The sequence below is a fragment of the Pelodiscus sinensis genome, chromosome 1 (genome assembly GCF_049634645.1).
Source record: "Pelodiscus sinensis isolate JC-2024 chromosome 1, ASM4963464v1, whole genome shotgun sequence".
Classification (NCBI taxonomy): domain Eukaryota; kingdom Metazoa; phylum Chordata; order Testudines; family Trionychidae; genus Pelodiscus; species Pelodiscus sinensis.
Genome location: NC_134711.1, coordinates 154,692,764 through 154,705,510, shown reverse-complemented (window position 1 = coordinate 154,705,510; position 12,747 = coordinate 154,692,764). Strand labels below are relative to the sequence as shown.

At 42.4% G+C, this 12,747-nt stretch overlaps 1 protein-coding gene across 14 annotated transcripts in view; it reads right to left on the bottom strand.

The window, feature by feature from the left end:
* BBX (BBX high mobility group box domain containing) overlaps window positions 1-12,747 on the bottom strand; it is a 189,098-nt gene that overhangs the window by 62,972 nt on the left and 113,379 nt on the right. For all 14 annotated transcript variants that reach the window (XM_075908083.1, XM_075908117.1, XM_075908164.1 and 11 more), the window contains one exon: window positions 5,570-5,768. In XM_075908083.1, coding sequence (XP_075764198.1) covers window positions 5,570-5,768 — 199 coding nt within the window. The remainder of the gene's footprint in view (window positions 1-5,569; window positions 5,769-12,747) is intronic.

The window sequence follows — 12,747 nt, the reverse complement described above, 5'->3', positions numbered from 1 at the left end:
ACTATTTCTATCTTGCTTTAGGAATAAATAAATAAAGACCCTGCTAGTGACACTGAATAGATAGTCTAATGTAAGTGTCAGATGTCATATATCTGATTTAAAAGGTCAAAAATATAGGGGGTGAAATGGAAGTTTCTTGTACAGAAAGTACCCTTCTTTAAAACAAAGACAAATTTTGTACTATACTTGTATTGGTAACTCCTATTAACTCCAATGACACAACTTGTAAAAGGCAAGAAGGATTTTCCGTAATGTATTTGTTTTCCTAATATTACTACACATAAAAGCAGAGAAAACATTTACCAACACATGCTGAATGAAACTGGTAACATGCGGTGTCCTTCACACCACACATTTTTCTAGAGATATGTTTCCTGAAGGTGGATGTTATTAAGGGAGTACCAGTGGTTTAAAGAACAACTATCCTGTGCTTTTTACTTCTTCCTAGGTTCAGCTACTGTCTGGTTTCCTAGCAATAGATGGTCGGGATTTCAAAGTTCGTTATCTTGGAGGCAACAGTCAGATGGGAATGAGTTTTTGCAAGTATGAGGAAGGAGGATTTCAGCAAGGTACATTTACCTGCAACGGGTAGAGAACTAGGGATGCTAATTATACTTTAAATGTTAACAGATAAAACGCTACGTTTAACCAGTTAACTTTAGAACAGTCCTCTCTCCCCCATCTACGGTTAACCAGTTAACCCTTTACATCCCTATAGAGAACTGTCAAAAAGATTTTTTAGTTGTATGGCAACACTTAGCCCTTTCACAATTCAGTGATGTGAACTCCATTACGACCATGCAGTACTTTCACAGACAACTTTTGTACTGGTGGAACATATCCTCATCAGTAATAGAGTGCAACTGTGTGCTGGTAGGAGCAGAAGCCCTACTAACTTAATCTGTGACACACAGACTGCAGTACACTATTCCTAGACAACATAAAAACACTGTGGTCTCCACAGAAGGAGGGAGGTCTGGAAACAAGGTGCTGGACTGGACTCAGCACATATGGGAGGATTAATGTCAATTCAGATCCCTCTGTTCCCCCATCCACTCCAGGCCACTTGCTTACCGTATTTTCCGGCGTATAGGGCGACTGGGTGTATAAGACGACCCCCTATCTTTTTAATTAAAAGATAGGGTTTCATCTTATACCCCAGCGCCCCTCCGCCTCCTTTGCTCCCGGTGTCCCTGGTCTGCTGGAGATGGTCCCCAGCAGACCAGAGGCACCGGGAGCAAAGCCGCCAGGAGCGCCTGGGCTGCCCCCCCCCCCCCCGCCGGAGCCCCTCCGCGGCTTTGAAAGCCTCGGGGGAAGCCGGCGGCGGGGCATCCCAGGCGCGCCTGGGCTGCGCCCCCGCCGGAGCCCCTCCGCGGCTTTGAAAGCCTCGGGGGAAGCCGGCGGGGGGGCATCCCAGGCGCGCCTGGGCTGCGCCCCCGCCGGAGCCCCTCCGCGGCTTTGAAAGCCTCGGGGGAAGCCGGCGGGGGGGCATCCCAGGCGCGCATGGGATGCCCCCCCGCCGGCTTCCCCCGAGGCTTTCAAAGCCGCGGAGGGGCTCCGGCGGGGGGGCAGCCCATGCGCGCCTGGGATGCCCCCCCGCCGGCTTCCCCCGAGGCTTTCAAAGCCGCGGAGGGGCTCCGGCGGGGGCGCAGCCCAGGCGCGCCTGGGATGCCCCGCCGCCGGCTTCCCCCGAGGCTTTCAAAGCCGCGGAGGGGCTCCGGCGGGGGGGCAGCCCATGCGCGCCTGGGATGCCCCCCCGCCGGCTTCCCCCGAGGCTTTCAAAGCCGTGGAGGGGCTCCGGCGGCGGGGCATCCGGTGTACAAGACGACCCCCGATTTTTGGGGGATGTTTTTTAACATCAGAGGTCGTCTTGTATGCCGGAATATACGGTAATTTATTTCTACTAAACAAATCTATGCTTAAATTTCTCTTGGAGAGTTCTCTGAAAATGTCCACTAAATGTGCAGCGACAGCCAAAAAAGCAAACAGAATGTTAGGAATAATTAAAAAAAGGGATAGAGAATAATACAGAGAATATCATGGTATGCCCACATGTTGAATATTGCGTACGGATGTGCTCTCATCTCAAAAAGAATACCTTGGCACTAGATAGGTTCAGAAAAGGGCAACAAAAATTATTAGGGTTTGGAGTGAGTGCCATATGAAGAGAGATTAAAAAGATTGGGACTTCTCAGTTTAGAAATGAGGAGATTGGGAGGAGATATAACAGAGGTCTATAAAATCATGACAGGTAAGGAGAAAGAGAAGTTATTTACTTGTTCCCATCACATAAGAAATAGGGGTCACAAAATGAAATTAATAGGTAGCAGGTATAAAACAAACAAAAGGATGTTTTTCTTCACCAGCACACAGTCAACCTGTGGAACTCCTTTCCAGAGGATTTTGTGAAGACCAGGACTTTAACAGTTCAAAAAAGAACTAGATAAATTCATGGCTGTTAGGACCTATAAACCAGGATGGGTAGGAATGGTGTTCCTAGCCTCTGTTTGTCAGAGGCTGTAAATGGATGACTGAAGAGGGATCACTTCATGATTCCCTGTTCTGTTCACTCCCTCTAGGGAATCTGGCATTGGCCACTGTTGGAACACAGAATACTGGGCTACACGGACCTTTGGTCTGATTCAGTCTGGGAGTTTGTATGTTCATTCTCACAAGTAGCCTGCTCACCTGAGCAGAGGTAAGCACCTGCATAATTAATTGTACTGTTAGGACCAGAACTTATAAACCTTCCTATTATTGCTTGTAGATGATTGCTGTTTACTCCGAGGAAGATGAAGGATTCCTTTTCATTCAATGTAGCAGATCCTACCTGAAATCTAGTGGTTTTTTCTGTTGATTTTAACTCTTCTGCAGTGGTTGACTAACTTTAAATTGCTATCCTTCATGTTTTCTGGATTAAAACCCTATTTATACTAAAGAAAACTGTATGTGTTTATCAGTACAGAGGGGAGGCAGTTACACTCAGGAGGAATAAGTCATTCTAGCTGCTGACCGTGTAATCTCAAGAACACTTAAAGATGGTTAATGGTATTCTGCCAATGTTAAAAGCAGGATGGAATGAAGGGATTTACAGTATCTGATGCTGGGCTCTCAAATAACAAGCTACACAAATTATGTAATTTACTAGCACGATAAGCCTCATTTTGAAATACATTTCACAGTTCCTTCATGCTGAGGAACAATTTCATTATGGAAACTTTCATACCCCTGAGTTGAGCAAAATTGGATATAAGCTTTTTATCCTTTCAAACCTGTTCCCCACACAAATTTCTCCTACACCTTTGTCTGTAGGCTCTCCAATGCAGAGGGCTTTTCTAATCTGTCACAAGCATAGCACAGACCACACTAAACAAGTCTGAAACCTTTTGTGGCACTCTGTGAAAATGTTGACTTTAAAAACATGAGATAGGGAGAAAAAGAGCTTGTTTTGTCCCCTTCCAGTGGCTTCCAATTATGCCATTTTAGGTTGTAAAGTTGCTAGAACTCAAGCATACAGCCTGTATTGATCAAAGACCCGATCCTGAAAGTTCTGGCCATACTCATCTCTCACGGAATCAATGAGACTTGAGGATGCTTAGTACATCACTCATTCTATCCCCTATCCATGCTGACTTTTCCAGTAAAAAAAAAATAAAAATAAAAGCAGGCTTTGTTTTATTAGGTTTAAATGAAATTTCCTCGTAGGAGATCTTTAGCATCATAAAGGATTTGCTTCTTTAAATATTTTCACCCACAGGGACATAGCTAACTTTTTTTTAGTAGTTTCTAGTGTCATTTCTATTGACATGAGACTGATAAACATAGCACAGTGCCATGAGCAATTCCAGAAAGAAAACACATACAGTGAGTAAGTATACTTTTTTGATGTACATGCAGTCCCTGTCTTACGTCGGATCCGCAGTTACAAACGGGGCTCGCCCCGGAGGACACGGACTGCGGGACCTCGCGGTCCTGCCGCCCGTGTACTCCGGGGCTTTCTCCGCGTCTCCCAGGTCTGCAGACCAGGAAGACACGGAGCAAAGCTGCGGAGAAGCCGGCAGCGGGACAGCCCAGGCACGCCTGGGCTGCCTCGCTGCCCGAGCTCCCCCGCGGCTTTGCAAAGCCTCGGGGGAAGCCGGCAGCGGGACAGCCCAGACGCCCCACGGCTGTCCCGCTGCTGGCGTCCTCAGAGGCTTTGCTCCCCGTCTCCCTGGTCTGCTGGTCTCCAGCAGACCAGGGAGACAGGAAGCAAAGCCGCGGAGGACCCAGGCAGCGGGACCGTGGTGCGTCTCGGTCTGCCGCCCGCGTCTTCCTGGTCTGCTGGGGTGGGGCGCAGCTAGTACGCCCCCCGCCCCCAGCAGACTAGGCTTTTCTCCGGACGCCTGTGGCAGAGCAGCTGGGGCGCTGCCGGTTGGTCCCGCAGCGCCGCTCTGGGCGCTACTGGACTAACCCGGCAGCACCCCAGCTGCTCTGCCCCAGGCATCCTGATTCAGCCGCTGCTGGTCAGTTTCAGCAGCGGCTGAATCAGGATGCCTGGGGCAGAGCAGATGGGGTGCTGCTGGGTTGGTCCAGTAGCACCGAGGAGCGGCGCTACTGGAGCAACCCAGCAGCACCCCAGCTGCTCTGCCCCAGGCTTCCCCAAGTCAGCTGCTGCTGAAACTGACCAGCGCTGACTGCAGGAAGCCCGAGGCAGAGTTGCTCTGCCCTGGGCTTCCTGGAATCAGCTGCTGATCAGTTTCAGCAGCAGCTGACTTGGGGACGCTTGGGGTTCTTAAGTTGATTCTGTATGTAAGTCGGAACTGGCAGTCAGTTTCAGCAGCGGCTGAATCTGGACGCCAGTTCCGACTTACATACAGATTCAACTTAAGAACAAACCTACAGTCCCTATCTTGTATGTAACCCGGGGACTGCCTGTATAGGGAAAAGACCTAGCTCTAACTAATGGGTTGCTTTGGATCTAGACCAGAAACTGTCCCACTTTCAGATGCTGTCAGATCTCTGGCCCACATCAGGCTCCCGTAAGTCAGCTTAAATGAACTTAAGTCTACCTCTACTCAGAACAGTACACAGCACCTAAGTAGGGTGCTTTCCTGAATAAGGCTCTATCCAGTATGTAACATGGAATGGAGAACATGGAATTGTACTACTCTTGGAATAGAGAAAGATTGTCTGTCTGTCTTTCAGCAAAGACTCTCCTAATGCCATCAGGGAGAGTGCCAATACTCAGAGGCAGGATTGGCCAACCCGCGGCTTGCAAACCGCATGTGGCTCTTCCCCCCTGTGGCTCGTGAAGCCATCCCAGTGCCCCTAAAAACTGATCCCGACCCCTGGTTCCCTATGCTCGCTGCCTGGTGCAGCGAAGCAAAATGGCACCGACAAGATGGCGCTGGCCGACGGGAGTCTGATGTGGTCAAAAAGCCATCCGGAGTTTTGTTTAAAGGGGCAGTGTCCTCCTTTTTATTTGCTCAACCAAAAGTGGCCCTTTGCACTGTCCCCCCAACTATTGTGGCACTTTGCCTTTAATAGGTTGGCCAGCCCTGCTCACAGGGAACAAAGACAGAAAGCTCACCTGCCATTCCAAAGTTCAGCTGAGGCATTTCTTCAGTCTTTGCCACTTTCTTGGGGCTTGATAAATCTTTTGCAGATTCTGGTGGGAAAGCCCACAGTTTTTTCCTGTTTGTAACAGTGGATGACTGGGTTTTCACAGGTTTGTTTGTCGTAGGGCACCACTTGTAGCCAGGATTTGCCTTCATAAATGCATCCTTGTACTAGATAGGAAAGGAAAAATAATAAGCAGTAAGGAAAATATTTATCTCAGACATGGCAGTTTGATATTTACAGGACAATGGGAGAGCACTCTACTCACTAAAGTGTTGAGTTCAGCATATAGACTTTCACATTCTCAACTGTGGAGTTTCAAAGGTCTTAGTCATATCTCTAATCCTGTGCTTTAAGTTTAGTCTGAACACCAAAACAAAGCTGACAAGATGAAGTTATTAAACTGAATTTAAACATAACAAAGGTTTTCCTCTCTTTCCTGGTGTTTACCATCTAGAGTGTACATAAGTCTAGATTCTGAAAATAGTTCCATCTGAATAGATTCTCTGCCCCTCTCACAAAGCCCAAAGAGATCTCCTACTCTTAGGATCAAATAAAGGCATCTTTCCCGAGTTAGTCCCTGGTGGGTCACCGCAACTATATTTACCTCTTTAGGTATTAGCCAATCACCGTTCTCGTTGGCCACGGATCATCGTTCGCAGCCAATGGGAACAGTGGTAAGTGGTGTCCCAGTCCATGCTGCTTCCCACTGTCCCCAAGAGCTGCAATTACCCGATACCTGCAGAGGTGCAGGTAAATATAGAGGTGAAGACCCACCAGGGACCGACCTTACAGACCAGATCCGACCCGCAGACTGGAATTTGCCCATCCCTGATCTAATCGGACAGCTATTTAGTTAACTACATTCACAGATAAAACTTGTGTGCTATCAGTAGCTGGAAAAAAAAACCATTCAGAGATAAGGATAGCAAGATTTAATGGCTTCTTGCTCTGCACTTGCTTTTTTTTGGGAGAGGGAGGAAGACAACTTTGTATTTTATGATATTTGAGTTATATTATTTTCAAGGCCAAGTACTTAGAGATACTGACTCATTTTCTGTGACAGTGCATCTGAAACTTTTTTCCTAGCCCTTAATCAGAATTTACCACAATGCATAGCAGTCTATAGTATTAGAATGCACTGTGGCTGCGAACACACAAACCATATATCCAAGTTGTTTGAGTACATTTCTGACAACAAGAGGGACTAGCCACTTTATCTAGACACAAGATAATCCTGGCTCTGATGGAGATTTGGTTAGAAGATGTTTTATTCAATTTGTAATATCACAGTGATGTTTTAAATATTAAAATTGCTTTTTGGTCCCATATTAGGGTTCTCAATTAACCACAGTTAACTCATGCAATTAACTCAAAACAATTTAACTTGATTAAAATAATTGAGATCAATTGCAGTTTTAATTTTATAGTTAAACAATAATAGAATACCAATTTACATTTACTGTAAATGTTTTAGATATTTTTCTACATTTTCATATATTGCTTTCAGTTACGCCACAAAATACAAAATATACAGTGCTCACTTTATATTATTCTTATTACAAATATTTGCAGAGAAAGATAAAAAATAGTATTTTTCAATTAATCTCATACAAATATTGTTGAGCAATCTCTTTAGCATAAAACTGCAACTTACAAATGTACAATTTTTTTTACCTCCACTTAAAACAAAACTATGTAAAAATTTAGAGCCTTCAAATCCACTCAGTCCAACTTTCTATTCAGCCAATTGCTCAAAGAAGTTTGTTTACACTTATGAGAGATAATGCTGCCTGCTACCTATTTACAATGTCACTTGAAAGTAAGACTAATACTGATTACAACAAGTATTTGCATGGCATTGTTGTAGTCAGCACTGCAAAGTATTTATGTGCCAGGTATGCTAAACATTTGTATGATCCCTCATACTTCACCCTGAGCAAGACATGAGAAGTGATTCTTCCATTCTACTCTGCACGGATTAGGCCACAGTTGGAGTACTGTGTCCAGTTCTGGGAACCACATTTCAAGGAAGATGTGGAGAAATTGGAGAAGGTCCAGAGAAGAGCAACAAAAATGATTAAAGGTCTCAGTTTACAAAAGAGAAGACTGAGAGGGGACATGATAGTGGTTTTCAGGTATATAAAAGGGTACTACAAGGAGGAGAGATAAAAATTATTCTCCTTGGCCTCTTATAAGACAAGACAAGAAGCAATGGGCTTAAATTGCAGCAAGGAAGGTTTAGGTTGGACATTAGGAAAAACTTCCTAACTGCCAGGGTGGTTAAACACTGAAATAAATTGCCTGGGAAGGTTGCGGAGTCTCCATCACAGGAGATATTTAAGAGCAGGTTGGAGAGACATCTATCAGGGATGATGTAGATGGTCCTGCTGCGAGGGCAGAGCACTAAGCTTGATGACCTCTTGAGGTCCCTTCCAGTCTAGTATTCTGATTCCATGTAAAAAATCCTTTGGCAACTGATTAAAACCATGTTCTCTAACAGATCTACTCCAGTGCTTTTCCGGATCAATATTCATGTGAACTGCAAATCCCTGTGTGTCTTGTGGCAGTATTAACATTGTTTGTATGTGTCTTGTACTTTCTATTTCAGTCTTAATCTATCAACTGTTGCTGTCCAGCTCGATTGTAGAATGGATATGGATAATCCACCTCAAAAAACCCCAATAATATTATGTAAACCAAGTGTGTGAGGTATCTATTTATTTATAAGCTTTTCTGTACATAATTTGTAGGTGCTGCTGACCCACATATTTTCTCTGTACATCTTGAATAGAGCGCATGTATTAATAGCGCCTCCTAATTTTTTTAAATTCAGCTTGAAGAATTTTACTAGTGAATGTGCATTACATGCAGACAGCTTCATCAAGGCAAGAAGCGCGCGCACACACACACACACACACACACACACACACACACACACACACACACACACACACACACAGAAAGAGCTTTACTTTCTGTTGTTAGAACACGAAGCCCACTCATGAATCAGATTTCCTGTTCCTACAGTTAAAAGCACAGAATCCCGAATAGAGCCCTCAGGGTTATAACACATCATCTATTTATACTTAAAAAAAAATCCTGTCTATTGTTCAATTACCATTCATTTTTAAAGCAAAATGCAGGACAATGTAGCACTTTAAAGACTAACAAGATGGTTTATTAGATGTTGAGCTTTCGTGGGCCAGACCCACTTCCTCAGATCAAATAGTGGAAGAAAATAGTCACAACCATATTACCAAAGGATACAATTAAAAAAAATGAACACATGAAAAGGACAAATCACATTTCAGAACAGGAGGAGGATGCGGGGGGGAGGGGGGGAAGGAAGGAAGGTAAGTGTCTGTGAGTTGATGATATTAGAGGTGGGGAGAGTGGGATGTTTGTGAGTTAATGGTATTAGAGGTGATAATTGGGGAAGCTATCTTGGTAATGGGTAAGATAGCTTGAGTGTTTGTTCATTACTTTTTGGAGAGTGTCGAATTTTAACATCTGAGGAAGTGGGTCTGGCCCACAAAAGCTCATCATCTAATAAACCATCTTGTTAGTCTTTAAAGTGCTACATTGTCCTGCATTTTGCTTCAGCTACCCCAGACTAACACGGCTACATTTCTATCACCATTCATTTTTAGTGACTTGTAAAGATTTGGGAGCCCAAATAAGATCTGAATATGTCCTTAAAAACATTTCTTAAAAATAACATCTTTAAAACAAAATGAAAATAGATGGTTCAAGGCAGCACTCTAACTGATATGGCCTTCCTATCACAGGATGTTTTGTTGAGCAACGGTCTAATTAGTTATTTAATGATGGCCAGCACTTCTTGGAAGAAGCATTACAAATTTCCATGGCAAATTTCCTTTCAGTCAGCCATGTATTGCAAACCCAAGCAATTAAATCTCCCAAATCAGGCAACACACGAATAAGAAAAATAATCATGAGACTGACTCAAAATAATAAATTCTGGGTCTCTGTTTCTTTTCTGGGATTTGAGAATTTGTGGTTTTGAGATGGTCCAGGGGTGAAGAGGCTGGCCGGGCATGTGCAAGATTGGGTTTAATGCCCTGCTTTGCCATAGGTTTCCTGGGTGAACTTGGGCAAGTCTTTTAGCCTTAGTTCCCCATCTGCAAAATGGGGACAATAGCACCTCCCTATCTCACAAGGGTGTTAGGAGGATCAAAATATTGGGAAGGGCATTGAGATCTACTGATGACAATAGATATTATATTATTATCGTTTCCAGCTTTTTTCTGTAACTATGGAAGGCCAGAAATTTGATAAACTCTCTCTTTTTTTAAAGAAATAGTCTGACAAATCATATTAATCCAGAAGCTACAGAACCCATTCCTGCTTGGTGTGGCATTGTCCCCCTCTAGTGGCATCTAGCCCATTCACAGATTGGTGAATCTGCAACAGCCTTGGCTAAGGAACACATCATTGTCCACAGCTCTCCTGGCATTTCTAACAAAACTCCCATCAGTGAAAGCAAAATATCTGTCTCCTCTCATTTTGAAGCTGCTCTCAAAGCAGCAGCAAAACAAGGTCGGAGTGCAATCCTGTCAGTGAAATAGCTGCAAGAGTCCTCACAGTGTGAAGTGCTCAAATCTGTTGCTGAGTGGCAACAGTCTGCATCATCAGGCTGTTCACCACAGGAAAGAGCCCTACCATTCTGCTGACCCAGATATTGTGGATTCGAAGACATATTTTAAAACTGTTTCTCAACAAAGCATTTGCAGTAATGTCCTTTCCCCCCTTTTTTACGCAATTTGAAAAATTCTAACCCAAATATAAAGGGAGAAGTAGGAGACGTTTTGAAGAGATGAACACTACCCCTCTTTCATGCATTCAGGTAATTAAAACAGGCAATTGTATTTATGAACAATTGAAGCTGTAACTGACTGGGGAATAAAAACTAGTAAGGAGAAAATGGTTTTTTCAGTCTTATCGTAGCAGTGAGCACATATGCTTCTTCTGGGAGTTTTTAGCTGCTATTTAGCTTTTGTCTTTGTGCAATCAGAGTTTCATAGTTTAAGTTGAAGCTGATCTACAAAGACTACAGGATACAAATCAAAAGTCTGCTGTCGCTGCTACTGAAAACAATAGCAGAACTTCCATTGACTTCCATGTTTTAAACTAACAAAAATTCCAAGTACTCTCAGAACGAGGAGCCAGATTTTCAAAGATTGTAAAGATGCAGATAGGCACTTTTGAAGATTCCACTTCAGTGAGATAGACTTATTTCCCAGAAAAGCAATAAAAGTTAAGCAATCAATCTGCTTAAGAATTATTAAACATCTCATTAGGAACTTACCTGCATCTTTAGGTGCCTAAATACCTTTGAAAATCTGGCCTTCATACCTATAGCTAGATTTCTAAGTTCACGTTCAGATAACTAAATAAATGATCTGAAGTTCAAAATTGCTGAAGTACATGAGAATTGATGGATGCTCTGCAACTCTGAGGAAATTTGTTCATTGACATCAAACTCCAGGTCTTCAATTTTTTAAATCTGGCCATTTGCAGTAAAAGATCTTGAGATCTGATAATAGCAATGGTGGAATACCAACCACCACAGTCAAAAGCTTTTAATGAAATATCTCAAATAATAATTTTCTGAAATATGTCAGTTTAGACAGTTCAATAATTTGACAAAAATTAGCAAAATGCAAGTAATTTTATTCTTTACTTTTGTAGGTGGCCAACTGCTAGCTTGTAAATTACCTGTCTTTAGGAAAAGGCAAACAACATTTCTTAACAGGATTTGTGTTACCCCACTTGAGAATACCCCCACAACAAATGCAAGTATTAAATAATATAAAGTAATAATTTAAAATGGAGTTTCAGTTGATAGGTTTATTTTTACAGTCTAACCCTGATTATGAAGATGCACTAAAGATATTCAGTTGCAAAGTATTGTTGTTAATTATTATTTTGTTGTACTACACAACTGTTTGAAGAATAAAAATTATAAGCTTTATATCTTGCACACATTCTTGAAACTCATTTTAATGATTTGAACTCCTTTGGGTATATTGTTTCTCCTCAATAGCAAACATACAACATGTTCTTAAATCCAAGAAAAACTAAATCATTACAGGAACAGTGACATACAATAGTATGATTAATAGTTCCAGATCTGTCACTTCTTATGAGTCATGTAATTATTTCCCTTCTGGTCATTACTAAATAAAAGTTTCTTTCAGCAGGAGAATTTTTTTTTTTTTTTAAAAAGCAATCACATTAGATGCAGTTATATGAGACTATTTCTTAAAAAAAAAAAAAAAAAAAACCTCTTTCCCATATCTGTATCATATCTCCTCACTGGAGTTTTTTTTAATTTTTAAAAGCACTGCCTAATTTGAAGTGGGAGGGCAGAATAAACTAGGAACTGCAATAATATGAACAAACCCATAGTTCATCCACCTTAATACCCTATCACAGACTGTAAACACCACTGGGTGCTTCAGAAATTGTTTACATCTCTTTTATAATTTTTCATTTATAAAGTTTGTACATGCCACATACAATGCTTATCTTTTCTTACTATTTCTGAACATGTCCCAGAAGCTCCAGAAATAAGTGGATCTCCAGAGATCCGCACAATGTAATGCAGTTCCTTTCAAGATATCCAAACTACATGCGTGTTTGGAAACAATAGCAAATGAACCTAAATGAGATGTACAAGTTATAGATATCTCCTTAACTGTCCTAAGAATAGCTATCTAGTGCTTGCTGTATAGTCCATGAGCTCAGACACCGTGTTTTCCTTTTTCATTGCCCCAACACTTGTTTTAAGTCAAACACTATTGTTCCCTATGCATTCCATGTAAAACAGCAAATTACTATCTTCTGTTTCAGGCTCAGAAATCTATCCTATAAAACTGGCTATGGGCCAATCCTGTCCCACATCAGCACCTGGAATCTTTTTGGGACCAATTTACTTGGAAAGCTATTCCCATAGTAAGCCTCACATTTAAATTGTGAGAAGAAGCCGAGACATTTTATGAAATGAGGAGCTTCTAACATAATTCCCAGATAAGGGATTTTGAGGGCATATTTTTCATTGATTGGGGGATTGGATTCTGTCATTGCAATCCTTGCCAGGTGATCAGTTACACATCAGAGAGA